Below are 13,529 nucleotides of genomic sequence, written 5' to 3'. Positions count from 1 at the left end.
GGGGCGGGACGCAGCCGTGCCGGGCCGGCCCGAGCGGAGCCGCGGGGCACGGCCGGTTCGGCTCCGCAGCGCCGGGCTGGGGCGGGCTGGGGTCAGGCTGGGCTGTAGGGAGGGCGGGGAGCGGGGCAGCCTAGAGTGTCTAGGTGCGGGGTACAGGCACCCCCGCACACCCCACCCTGCGCGAAGCCCTACATGCGGCTGGAAGGGTGATGGAAGTGATTCTAGGCTGAGTCCAGCAAATGTAGCAGGGGAGCGAGGAGCTTGCAGTGTTTGCTTGTGCCTTTTTTTGCAGGGAGCTGGCTCTGGGCACCCCAAGCCAATCCCTGGCTGCGGCTGGGCAGCGGCACGCTTGCTCGCTCCCTATGGCCAGCCAACAGTTTTGTGCCTTTTTTAACTTTGCGTTTCTCCGACGCTGCCTGAGACAACTCGCGGGCAGAAAGCGAATCGTGTGTGTAAGCGTTTGGAGGACCAAAGCCAAACCCTTATGGACTTCCCTGCTTTTGACAAACGCAATTGCCTGTTTCTGCAAGAAAAGCCAAAAGAGATTCAGTTCTGTGCTTCACAGCTCTTGTTGGGCACAGAGTCAGGTTCAGTTGGTGTCACAGGCACTGTATGTGGCATGGGGATTGGAGAAATTTCACAGGGTGGCTACAGTAACCTTGCAGAAGATCATTCTTTTTCCCACAGGTCAAGGTTTTGGCTTTTGTGCTTAATGGAAACTTGCATTCTTGGAAACTGGAGCTGTTTGGTTTTTTTTTCCTCCCTTTTCTTTTTTTCTTTCCCCCCAGAGTCTTAGGGTTTGTAGTAAGGAGAATAAACAGTACATCAACTTTATGAAAAGATCTAAATTTAGATTTTAACGAAGCAGGGCTTTCATTGTGTTGGATTAACTCCCCCATGCCCAAGGAATGTGTGTGTGTACAGTAGGGAGGTTTCTAAACTTCTTTGTGTATCTGTCAAGCGAATGACCTATGCAGCACAAAATTTACACAGAGTAAAATAGCTTACTTCTCTCTGTAAACTAGAGAAAGAAAGAAACACTTGTCAGGCCTGCTGCCATCAGGAAGGCTTTAAGGGTATTCAGGCTTGGAAATATTGAGAGTGCACATTTGACAGGCAGTTTAATCCTCAGCTTGATGATATCCACCCTGTTGAACGCATGCACGTGCTCAGCCTTAAACAGACGAGTGATTCCTGGAAACTTTTCTAGCACTGGCCTTTTGTGATACCAGATATCCACTATCCTTTTGTGATACTAGATAACCAATATCCTTTTGTAATACCAGATATCCAATAGTCAGGGAAGAAACAGACTCAATCCCCCCAGTCATTTTAGGTAATTAACCAAACATTTATATATGAAAAATAACTGTAGGCAGATGACCAGCTCCAGTCTGACAAATCAGAATCTCAAACTATTACCTTTAGATTCTAAGCAGGCTCTGAGAACACCTACATAAAATCACTTGGATGGGTATCTGCAGGGTCAATGCAATTGGTGCCATCTATGGCACTTCGTGGGCTTGGGTTGGAGGACTTGGGACATTACCCTGCTACAAATGGGGTGGCAGAGACTGGTCTTAGGGGGCTGACTTACCTTTTTGATGCAGCCTCCAAACATACCTCTCACTTGATTGTAACTATTGGAAACGAGTGATTTAATACACGTGAGAAAAGAAAAAAAATAAACCAACAAACCTGTTCTTTTTACTTTTTCCTTATCCTTTTCCTCCTTCTTTCTCCTTTTTATCTTCTGTGAAGCATTTGTTCTGTGCTGGTGTTCCCTAGTATGGCTGCTAGCTGCATCTCAAAAGACAAAGAACTGTCAGGGAATGACATGTTCCAGAAGTGTGCTCAGGTGGCCAAGAAGGCCAACAACATCCTGGCCTGTATCAGGAACAGTGTGGCCAGCCGGAGTATGGAAGGGATTTTGCCTCTATACTTGGCACTGGGAAGCCATCCTTCAAATAGTGGGGTCAGTTTTGGGACCCTCTCTGTAAAAAAGACATTGAGGGTCTGGAGCACATCCAGAGAAGTACAACAAGGCTGGTGAAGGGTCTGGAGAACAGTGAGGAGTAGCTGAGGGAACTGAGGTTGTTTAGTTTGGAGAAAAACAGGCCAAGAAGAGACCTTCTGGCTCTCTACAACTCTCCAAAAGGAGGTTGAAGTGAACTAGGCATTGGTCTCTTATCCCTGGTAACTAGCAATAGGATGAGAAAATGGCCTCAAGTTGCACAAGGGGAGGTTTAGATTGGATATTAGGAAAAAAAATCTTTACTGCAAGAGTGGTCAGGCATTGGAACAGGCTGCCCAGGGAGGTGGTGGAGTCACCATCCCTGGAGGCATTCGAAAGACATGTAGACATGGCACTTCAGGACATGGTTTAGTGGGGGTGTTAGGTTGACAGTTGGACTTGATGATCTTAGAGGGCTTTTCCAACCTTAATCATTCTGTGATCCTATGTAAATCTCTCTCCTTTTTCATAAGAACCTTGGGCTGTAAAATTTTGCTTTTGACACAGATTTGCTCATGTTGCATGCTTAATGGCACAGTTTCCTCCAGGGCTTTATAAACAGGGACACTGATACACCCAGGAATGTCCCTTTTATTTACTTGCCACTTCAGAGCATAAGCCACCACTGTGGCTGTACTCAGCCTCAGCCCCTTCTCACCATGCCAAGGCCCCTCAGCTGCCAGTGTGCTCCTTGCCACATCTCTGCTAGCAGTCCCTGGGACCTTGTGACACAAGGTTAGTGTGTGGATTAACTGCTGGTTTGGCAAAACAGATCAAAATTACCTTTGAAGGCAGGTGGGAGAAAGAAGGGACCTTCCTCAAGCTGATCAGGTGGAGCAGAAACTTCTGTCAGTGCCAGTTCTATCAGAGATCCCTCAGCCCCTTGTGTTTCTACTGCTAATGTGCTGGAGGTTCCTCCCCCTTAATTTGGCACCATGCAGAAGCCAATTGTTTTGTGGTTTTTTGTAGCTGAGGTGGGGGGGGTTTCCACCTAGCACACTTGGCACAACCCTAAGTATGCCTAAACAGAAGTTATTGGTTGTTTTACCTGCCATCATACACTGGAAGAAAAGTGCTCATTAAAGTCTCTCTTTCCCTCTCTGCCTGTTCAATACTGAAAGAGTTTCCCTGTCACCAGAAGGGGTGCCTTCCTCCTCTCCTACACTTGACATTTGCTTTGAGGAAGCCTGCTGGACCATGAGCGCTGGGATGTGAAGATCAGGAGCAGATGATCTATTCCCTTTTCCTGGCTAAACATTCTGAGACGTGCACAACATCCACTTCCCCAAGTTGCAGCGTGTGAACGTGCTCTGGAGAGTGACAGCTACTAAAAATGTTCCCCTTTGCCCTTTTAAATACTTGCTTGGTTGCCACATACACATTTAAGTCTGAGATGTAAGTAATAGCTGGGTAAATCTCCCAAAATGTCTTCTAACCCATTTTATAAGGAACAGGGTGTCTGAGTGCTGTGAACACAGCCTTTTCAGGCAAAAAAATGCTCAGACTTGATGGAGAGCGTGGGTCCAGTTTTGTTCAAGGCCATCATGCATCTCCCCCCTTGCTGTTTCCCCTCCACCCACAGGAGTCACCGATACTGTGGTAAATACCACTTGACAATTATGCCTATCTAAACAGGGATTAAATGACATGCTTAGACATGAAGCTGAAATTTCCACATCATAGCTGTGTCCAGCCCTTTCAGAAAATCCTGCTTTGTAATAAGCTTTGTTTGAAATTCTAATCTTAGCTTAGAGATAGGATGACTCTGCAGGCATCCAGAGATGTCATGCACTCAGCGCAAGGCTTCCACAAAGACACAAAGCTGATAAGCCATATTTGGATCTCGTGGATGAACCCTTCCCCAGCTGACCTGACAGGAGATCCATCAAACATGAAAGAGCAGAAACTGCAACCTAAGGGTATCTCTTACCCCAAACCAGCCTTTTACTTACCCCCCCCCCCACCCCCCCCACCTTGTTTCTTGCAAAAGCAGCAGGAGAAATATAGTCTTGCTCATAAAAATATGTGTAACTACTGCTGCTCATCCAGTGTTACTAAGGCACACATTGAGGTTTGGAGATGTTCAGTGAGCTTGCTGTCAGACAGAGGGCTTGCTGTCACATTCCTCCCTCTGGTGGAGCAGTCTAATGATCACAGCTGGTATTGCTGAAAGAGCAATGAGCAAAATACTAATGAAACCCCACGTGTAACCACTAAATGTGAATCTCTAATTTTCTGCTTTTCAAAGAATATGCTGCTAGGAGGCATCTGCAGCTGTGATATGGAGGGGTGGTGGTTCTGGACCATGTCATTTACACCAAGCTACATTAGTTCCTTAGTTACATGGTTAAATATTTGACCAGGCATTTAAGCTTATGGATGTAATTGCATCACAGATGTAAGCTGGTACAGTCAGAAACCCCTGAAGTAAATGAAAGGGAGAGCTAAGCAGTGTGATAGGAGTAATGTCAAGACACTCTTCTGAGCAGAGTTAGCTGGCATTGTTCATTACTTATTCATACCTGTTATCCAGAGCATGGACAGCCTTGGAATGTATTTATGGATAAAACAGACTAAGATAGGTACATGGGAATGAAGGAATGTATGGGCAGTGGAATGTGCAACATGGTAACAGGCTGAGGGAGTTGGATCTGTCAGCCTGGAGAAGAGAAGGTTTTCAAGGGAGACCTTATAGTGTCTTTCCACCTTCCAGCCCACAGGAAGGCTGGAAAAGGACTTTTTATAAGGGTGTGTGATGATTATACAAGGGGCAATGGTTTTAAACTAGAGGAGGGTATATATAGATTAGGTACTAGAAGGATGGTGAGACACCAGAGTGGGTTGCCCAGAGAAATTGTGGAAGAGTTTAAGACTGGGCTGGATATGGCTTTGAGCAACCCGGTCTAGTGGGAGATGTCCCTGCCCATGGCAGAGGGGTGAAACTAGATGCTCCTCATCCTATCACTGCAGGCCTTTGCAAAACAGTCCCTCTGCAGCCTTTTGTAGCCCCCTTCAGGTACTGGAAGGCTGCTACTTGGTCTCTCTGGAGCTTTTTCTTCTCCAGGCTAAGTTTGAAGAGACTTACCTGACTAGATAAAACCTGGATAATCTGTATTTTAAGAAAACATAATTCATTGGAACTACTTTTTGCTGGCAGAGGTTTGAGATGTAATGATGCCATATTATTTGGGCTATTTTCACGTTGGTACAAAATGAATTTAGGGGAAGCAAGGGCAGATTGCTCAGGGAAGTCATGGATGCCCCCTCCCTGGAGGTGTTCAAAGCCAGGTGGGATGAGGCCTTGAGCGACCTGGTCTAGTGGAAAGTGTCCCTGCCTGTGGCAGGGGGTTGGAACTAGATGATCTTTAAGGTCCCTTCCAATCTAAACCATTCTATGAAGTTACAAAAGTGCAGCAACTAAGCCAGCTCAGAATTAGGAATCATCACATCCATTGACTTATGTCCTTCAAAACCCCCCCCAAAACACAAAAAACCAAACTAAAAAACCAGTAAACAAAACCCCAAAGACAAAAATAACTTTCCTGTTTGGTAACTGTATTGTTTGTAATGTCAAGTCTAAATAATCATCATGCTCCCCAAATCCCTGAAGCATAAGCAACAATTAGCAGAACAGAAGTGGTTCAGGCAAAGCTGCTTTTAAGGAGATTCTTACTGTCTTTCAATCTTCGATTGCCTGGAAAATATAGTCAAAATAATTCACCTTAGATGAATCCTAGCATTCACTCTGCTGGAGTAGATCCCCAGAAGAGTGAGTAGATGAAGAGATCTGTTTTAAATACTGGATCTTCAGAAGGGAAATTGTCCCCTTGCTACATGTCAACAGTGGTGCTTTATGGCAGAGACTTAAAGACCTGCTTCAAGAACGACTTAAAGCCTCTACATTGTGTTTCCCAGCACAGTTAAGTTTTCACTCAGTAATAAACACAAAGATTGTATGGGATAGTTCTAGTTTAGGAGAAACAGTAATGAGTAGCTAGTTGTTAGGCCTCATACAGGAAGGGACAGTCCCAGGCCTGAAGCAACCCTTTAATGTAGTGGAAACTGGGATCTCACTGAGCTAGCTGGCACCACTTAAATCAGACCTACATTGTCATCAAAGATAGGCAGTTAAACTTATTTGTTCTTCATACTGTCTGAGTCTGACATCAAGGAATTCAATTAGCTTTTCACTGAGGACAGTGAAATTAACCCAGGACTGATTTTGGCTCTGAAATCAGTGTAACAACATGTGCTTCTGCTGTCAACATCTGCTTTTCTTTCTTTTTTTAAATTTCCTTGTATGACAAAGGTTGACAGAGGGAATCAGTCCCAAGAGAGCAGGGAAAGTAGGCAGGGAAATCACAGAAGTACTTCCTCTCATAAAATTTTCAAGACTGAGGGGACTTTTTTGTTTAGTTATATCACATAGCTTTTATTTCCAATAATCAAGATGGAAAAAAACAACCAACCAAAAAGATAAGTGACTAAATCAGTTTCCACACTACCAGACCATATTTAACTCCTACAGCTTTTCCAAAATACATATTTTTTCCCCCTCCATGTGTACTTTCTTGTGTTCTTTTAACTACACCAGAAATAGGCTTAAGCTCATCTTGTGTTCTTCCTAAATCTCATAAAAATAGGTGAATAAGAATCACATTGAATACATGTTTCAACACATTGAGACATCAAGCAAGCTGATGTCTCAACCTGTGCCTTCAAATGCCTGTGAAACTCCTTCTGGAGGTTTATTGTGCAGTTGTCATGGTTCAGAATCTAGCCATATACATTAGCAAAGTGCAGGGAACCTTTTCAAAGTTGTATGGTGTTATTATGCATTTAAATCCACCCCAATTCTTGAACATATAGCAACAACTTAAAACTGATCTCTTCTTGGACTAGATCTGATTTAGAGATGTGCCGGAAATGTGCAAAGGAAGAAAACAGGATTGTCCCAGGATAAAAACAATAATGTGAAGGACTAAAGATATGCAAAACAATTAGTGGTTGGCCAATGACATGCCATTTTTATGTAGAATCTTTTAGTAGGTGTGTTTAAAAGCTTGGCTAATATCAAGTTGATAAATTCAAATTAACTGTAATACAAAGTCTTAAAGATACTGTACAAAATTCCTCTATAAGCCTATCGAAGCATGCATGACAAATAGGTTTGCAGAACAAATATGGATTTGGGAATTGACTGCAGGGTTCAGCCATCACTGCACTGAAGAACAGTGCTGTGATAACTACAGTGTGAGAACTTCAGTGAATAGGAAGAATTTCCTTATTTCTGTTAAAATTCCTTTCCCCCATTCACTGCTCCACTACAGTATGAAGAGTGAAGTTTATGCCTTTGGAATGCAGCAAATTGCCCCAAGTGCTATGGGTTTGGAATATTTTTTTATTATTATTATTTTTTTTCAATGTCTCCCCTCTGGGGATCTCGTTTCCTTGACAAACTTCACAATTTGGTTGCTGGTTCCAGCGTAGCACACAGAGTATCATCTGAGAGCAGTGCATTCCTTTGCTTTCTGTAAAAGAAAATGAAGTCACTAAGGAGTCAAAGGGGAATGCCACATTCCCAGGAAAGTAAAACTTCTGCCTCTGTGTGTTCATATGCTATGTGTGTGAAGCTGAAGAGCTTTTGAACCAGGCGGCATGGCTTTGATGGCTTTGAGGCATCCATGTGTCGCAATAGGTTTTATTGCTTTGGAAGATGGAAGTGTCAAGAAAGTATCTCTTAAAAAAAAACAACCCAAAGATAAAAATGATGTTACATTGAGTAAAAATTATTTGCAATCCATATGTTTCAAAAAGAAGCTCTTTAAGTGTATGGTGCAGTTCTTCACATGTCAGCCCTGACGAAGGAGGCGAAGATGCCATCTTCTTGAGAGAGCAGGTTCTCAGGTGTATCGTATTCCAGAATGTTCCCCCTCTTCATCACGATGACCAGGTCTGCAGTTAGGATGGTGTGAACCCGATGCTGCCATAAGGGAAAGCACAGAGAAGTTTTTTTGTCACCGTGCTAATTCTCCTTGCAGTTTATTAATTGGCCTACACGGTGGGCGAAAGCCTGCCCTGGAGTAGGCCCTTCTGGGGTGCTTTCGGTCAGAAGAGTTCTCCAACTGCTTCACAGCCTCTGCTTCCAAGCCCAGAGGTACTGAAGCATGCACTTTGGTTTTGGTCTGCTAATTGCTACTCCGCACAGGCACGGCTGTTGGAATATAATCTATGGCACCACTGACACACCTCTTCCCTTTTAGGAAATATGAGTGAGAAACGTCCTGGCTGTGCCTACGCTGTCAGGTGGCTTAGCCTCCTGCTCCGCAGCTTGGCCTCTGTACCCCAGCTGTGCACTCTGCACCCCAACTGTGCACTCTGCACCTGTCTTAGGGCACTTTTGGGTTGTCTTCTTCTGTAAATGAAGTAGCTCCCTCTGAGACAAATAAATTTGAGTGTGCTACAAGCAATAGTTTATCCCCATAGGCAACAGGAATGAAACCAGGCTGAGTTTGATTTCAATGCCTTATGAATTCAGCCAGTCGAGTATAGGCAAGATGAGCCCTAAGAGTGTGGTGTTTCGCCATACAGCCTGAAGTTCAGGGATTACTTGATGGGGTGGATTCAGACTGAAGGAGTTGGGGCTGTTCAGTCTGCAGAAGAGAAGGCTCTGAGGTGACCTAATTGTGGCCTTCCAGTATCTGAAGGAGGCCTACAGGGAGGCTGGGGAAGGACTTCTCAGGATCTCAGGTAGTGATAGGACTAGGGGGAATGGAATGAAGCTGGAGGTGGGGAGATTCAGGCTGGATGTGAGGAGGAGGTTCTTCACCATGAGAGTGGTGAAGCCCTGGAATGTGTTGTCCAGGGAGGTGGTCGAGGCCCCGTCCCTGGGGGTGTTTAAGGACAGGCTGGATGAGGCTCTGTCCAGCCTGATCTAGTGTGGGGTGTCCCTGCCCATGGCAGGGGGGTTGGAACTAGATGATCCTTGTGGTCCCTTCCAACCCTGAATGATACTATGATACTATGACTTCATAGATTCAGTGTTAGCTGCATGCCTAAGCATTAGTTAAATATGACTAGCATAAACAGTCATGAAGTTAAAACAAATCCAGGAACAACACAATAAACACCTTCTTGCACTCTCGTCTGAGAAGATGTACAGTAGAAAAGCAGAGTGAAAGGAAATGAAAGAGGTAAAAGTAACTACCAAAGAGCCAGAAGTCTGGTGAACAATGTGGACTGAGAGAGTCTACTTGTGAGTCTTCACCAAAGTGGTGAACAGGCCGTCCTCTTTGAGGAGTAAGTTTGAGGCAGTGTCACATTCAACTAGAAAGCCCTCAGAAAGGACTAGGACAATATTGGCGTCCAAGATGTGAGATACACGGTGCTGGAAAAGAAGAAAAGAAAAACAGGTGGGTGAAGGAAGGATCAGCCATGAATGAAGAGAGGAAGGACATGACGTCAACTCTGTGAAGAAAGCTAAATATTAATGTGTGTTAATTGGCTCGAGACACTGAGTTTGGAAAGGCAAAGCAAAAGAAAAGTGAGATTCCAGTCAGAGCAACAGTGGTGAGCACTTGAATGGCATGTAACTGATGGACTGTTTTACTGCTAGCATCTTCAGCATTTGCACATCCCAGCACCTTACAGTCTGTTGTAATGAACCAGGCTAAGTGGTTTGACACAAACTAGTTACTGATGGACTTGAAACCAGAGTCTAGGAGAACTGGATTCTAGCAGGATCACCTAGAGTAGGTCACACAGGAACACATCCAGGTAGGTTTGTAATGTCTCCAGAGAAGGTGACTCCACAACCTCTCTGGGCAGCCTGCTCCAGGCTCTGGCACCCTAACCCAACTTTCTCATTATGTTCACATGCAATCTCCTCTGCTCCTGCTTGCACCTATTGCCCCTTGTCCTATCACTGGACATCTCTGAGCAGAGACTGGCTCCATTCTCCCACCACTGCCATTCACATCTTTCTAAACATGAATGAGTTGACCCTTCAGGCTACTCCTTTATCTCCAAGCTAAAGATGTTCTGCTGCCTTCAGCATCATTGGGGTTCTGTGCTGGACTCTTTCAAGGGGGCGTGCATGTGCATACATGTACGTGTCTGCAGTTACACTGCATACCTGCACAGATACATTGAACAATAGAAAACTAAGCAATCGAAATGTCAACAAAATGAGAGAAAATATCATGAACCTGTTTGAATGTAAAATCAATTTTGAGCAATACCCAATGACTCAATTTTTAAAAAACCTTTATCATAAACCCAGAGTTTTATTCTGAAATTCAGAAAGGGTAATGCAGCTTGAGAAACCACATCAAAAAGATTTTGAAATCTCATGCCTAAGTAAGACCAGTAACTAGTGGCATCCCTCAGAGGTTAGTAGTAGGACCAGTGCTGTTTAAAATCTTTGTCAGTGCCACTTGGACAGTGGCATTGAGGCATCCTCAGCACGTTTGTGGGCAACACCAAGCTGTGTGGTGTGGTTGACACACAGGAGGGAAGGGATCCATCCAGAGGGACTTGGACAGGCTGGAGAGGTGGGGCCAAGCCAATCTCATCAAGTTCCACAAGGCCAAGTGCAAGGACCTGCACCTGGTTCAAGGCAATCCCAAACACAAATTCAGGATAGGTGAGGAGTGGCTCAAGAGCAGCCTTGAGGAGAAGGACTTGGGGCTGTCAGTTGGTGACAAACTTCCCAGGAGCCAGCAATGGTCACTGGCAGCCCAGAAGGCAGCTGTGTGCTGGGCTGCATCCAAAGCAGGGAGAGCAGCAGGGCAGGGAGGGGATTCTGCCCCTGTGCTCTGCTAAGACCCAATCTGGAGCACTGCCTCCAGCTGCGGGGCCCCCAGCATAAGAGGGACCTGATGCTGTTGCAGCAGGTCCAGACCTAAACCCAAACCATTGTGTGAATCTGTGAATCTCCTTTTATAAATCTGTGCTCTGCTCATGGACACTACATGCACAGACTTCAGAGGCCAAATTCAAATACAGATTTTGATACAACTTTCAATAGCAGTTTAGCTATTGGTTCAGTTTCACTTTTTTAATGAGACTGATTCCAAAGTTTCTTGGAGAAAATGGAGATGCTGAAGCTCCCTGTGAAGTCCTTGTTTGGATCTAAGTGCTTTAGTCTGGCCTGCTTTACAGCACAGTAGCATCTACTGCAACGTTTTTAGGTTGATAGCATGTATCTGGGAATATTCTGAGTTTGTGTTTTAGTTTTATTTTGTGATGGTTTTAATTTTATATGGTGGTGTTTAACTGGTGAAAGGCGAGATGAACTGCCTGAGGAAGGAGGAAAGAGGACATTTGCTGGCGTCAGTACTTACTGCTATGGTCACAACCGTGCGGTCTGCAAAGGCAGTCATCACAACCTTCTGCAGAATGTTTTCCTACCAAAGGAAAAAGCTTGCTTTAGTTAATTAGTCTTTGTACATTTCAATTCCTGTCTCTTCAGGCACAAGAGAGGGGACCATAATGCACAGTATCTCTGCTGTGCCCACCAGACTCTCAGTCCCTGTGAAAGCAGGCATTTTCTAAAACATGTCATGTTGTCTTTTTTCTCTCCTCACCATTGGCCTCAATTCCCAAAACACATCAACAGCAACAACCAAAACCAAGCACAAGAGAAAAGCAACAGCCTGTCAGATTTTTCTGCTAAGGAGGTCTCATGGCTGACACTTAGGGAAGCTGCCTCTCCTAGCAGATCCGTACGTGCACGGACGGGGCCAATTGCTGTACTTACTGTGGCCATGTCAATGGATGCTGTGGCTTCATCCATGATGAGAATGCTGCTTTTGCGGACAAAGGCTCGGGCCAGGCAGAACAGCTGCCTTTGCCCTACGCTGAAGTTCTCTCCTCCTTCTGTGACCATTGCATCTGTAATAAAATCAGTTACTTTGAAAATTGCACAACTGAAATGCAGTTAAGACGCAGTACTTGCGAGTGGGCCCTGTGAAAGCTCTGCTTGTAAACAACAGTAAGCGTCATCAGCCTTCCAGTACCTGAAGGGGGCCTACCAGATAGCAGGGGAGGGACTTTTGGCAAGGGCTTATAGTGATAGGATGAGGGGGAGTGGATTGAAGCATGAGGAGGGCAGAATGAGATGGGAGATCAGGAAGAAATTCTTGACAGTGAGGGTGGTGAGACACTGGAACAGGTTGCCCAGGGAGGTTGTGGATGTCCCCTCCCTGGAGGTGTCAAGGCCAGGTTGGATGAGGCCTCAAGAGACCTGATCTAGTGGAATGTGTCCCTGCCCATGGCAGGGTTGTTGGAATTAGATGATCTTTAAGGTCCCTTCCAACCTAAACCATTCTATGAATCTATGAATCTTGGCTGAACACTGGAGTGGAGTGATAGGAAGAAAAGTGAGCACAGCATCTTGGGAAAGGAGCAGTATATCACAAAGCAAATAGTTGGCACAAATAGCAAATCAACTAGGCTGCAGAGTAATATCTTGGCAATAGAAATAAACTTAATGTGGAAAGAAATATGTGAGTTTCCTTCATGAATCAGATCTGAAATGATAAGGAAAATGATCTCTCAGTGTTCTGGACAATAGCTACAGCTCTGCTGGCAGAGACAGATTCTGATGGAGGAGCAGAGGCAAAACTCTTCTTTTTTAACTCTTTCCTGACTAGCTGCCCCACTTTGATGCTGAAATGGTGCAGAATTATTATGCAATGAATGGAAAACCAGACTGTCCCTTCTAACCCCTAACATTCCTTTATTCTGTGATACTCTCCAGCTTTTCAGTAAAAATATGCTCTCTAACACAGAGTTAGGAGTTTGTGTTGCCCACAAACTCCTACATGATGGCTCAAAGCGTAAGATGCCATGTATCTGTTTATGTGTATGCATGCTCACACATGCATAATTTCATTGTTGGCCTGTGTTCCCAGAGACTTGATTCAGACATACCAAGGCCTCCTGGCAATGATTTGACCATGTTCTTCAACTGAGCAATCTCCAAAGCTTCCCAGAGCCTATCATCAGTGCACTTGCATTCTGGATCCAAGTTAAAGCTGCAAAGAAAACCATAACAGGAATCTTGTCAGTGCAAGTGCATTGTGGGGACATTCTAGCGTTGTGTATGTCATTTGATTTCCCTTGGACAGACTGTGTAGATAGAAGGGACTGAGCTTTCCCATCCCTTCCTGTGCCACAATGCCCATCACAAACATGTCAGTCACTGCTGCTTGTTACTCCCCTGCGGCATGCACCTACCGGATGGAGCCACTGAACAGTATTGGATCCTGGAGAATAATGGAGAGTCGAGAGCGAAGGGTATGAAGAGGCAATTTGCTGATGTCTATTCCATCAATCACTATCCTTCCTGTGTAAAACAACACACAGAAGACATGTGAAGGAGCTGCACAAAGCATGGGATCAGCAGGTAACAGACAGAAGGATAAACCAGCTCATTTGGCCTGGACTCCAGACAATGAGGCAGTGTGTGCCTGCCATCTCTCAGCACTGTCACATAAACAAGGGGAAGGTG

At 45.0% G+C, this 13,529-nt stretch overlaps 1 protein-coding gene across 4 annotated transcripts in view; it reads right to left on the bottom strand.

The window, feature by feature from the left end:
• Positions 1-6,394: 6,394 nt before the first annotated feature.
• Positions 6,395-13,529, bottom strand: part of ABCC9 (ATP binding cassette subfamily C member 9) — an 81,902-nt gene continuing 74,767 nt past the window's right edge. For 3 of the 4 annotated variants that reach the window (XM_068141960.1, XM_068141961.1, XM_068141963.1), the window contains 5 exons: positions 13,256-13,364; positions 12,950-13,053; positions 11,775-11,908; positions 11,359-11,421; positions 6,395-7,997 (listed from right to left, as the gene is read on the bottom strand). In XM_068141960.1, coding sequence (XP_067998061.1) covers positions 7,860-7,997; positions 11,359-11,421; positions 11,775-11,908; positions 12,950-13,053; positions 13,256-13,364 — 548 coding nt within the window. In that variant the 3' untranslated portion in view covers positions 6,395-7,859. Of the gene's footprint in view, positions 7,998-9,221; positions 9,402-11,358; positions 11,422-11,774; positions 11,909-12,949; positions 13,054-13,255; positions 13,365-13,529 lie in introns of all 4 variants that reach the window. The other variant, XM_068141962.1, reaches the window with a different exon arrangement.

Source organism: Melanerpes formicivorus, unplaced genomic scaffold (genome assembly GCF_026170545.1).
Source record: "Melanerpes formicivorus ecotype bairdi unplaced genomic scaffold, bMelFor1.0.p_v2 SCAF_8, whole genome shotgun sequence".
Lineage (NCBI taxonomy): Eukaryota > Metazoa > Chordata > Aves > Piciformes > Picidae > Melanerpes > Melanerpes formicivorus.
The sequence above is the reverse complement of the archived record's forward strand: the minus strand, read 5'-3'. Positions and strand labels throughout refer to the sequence as shown.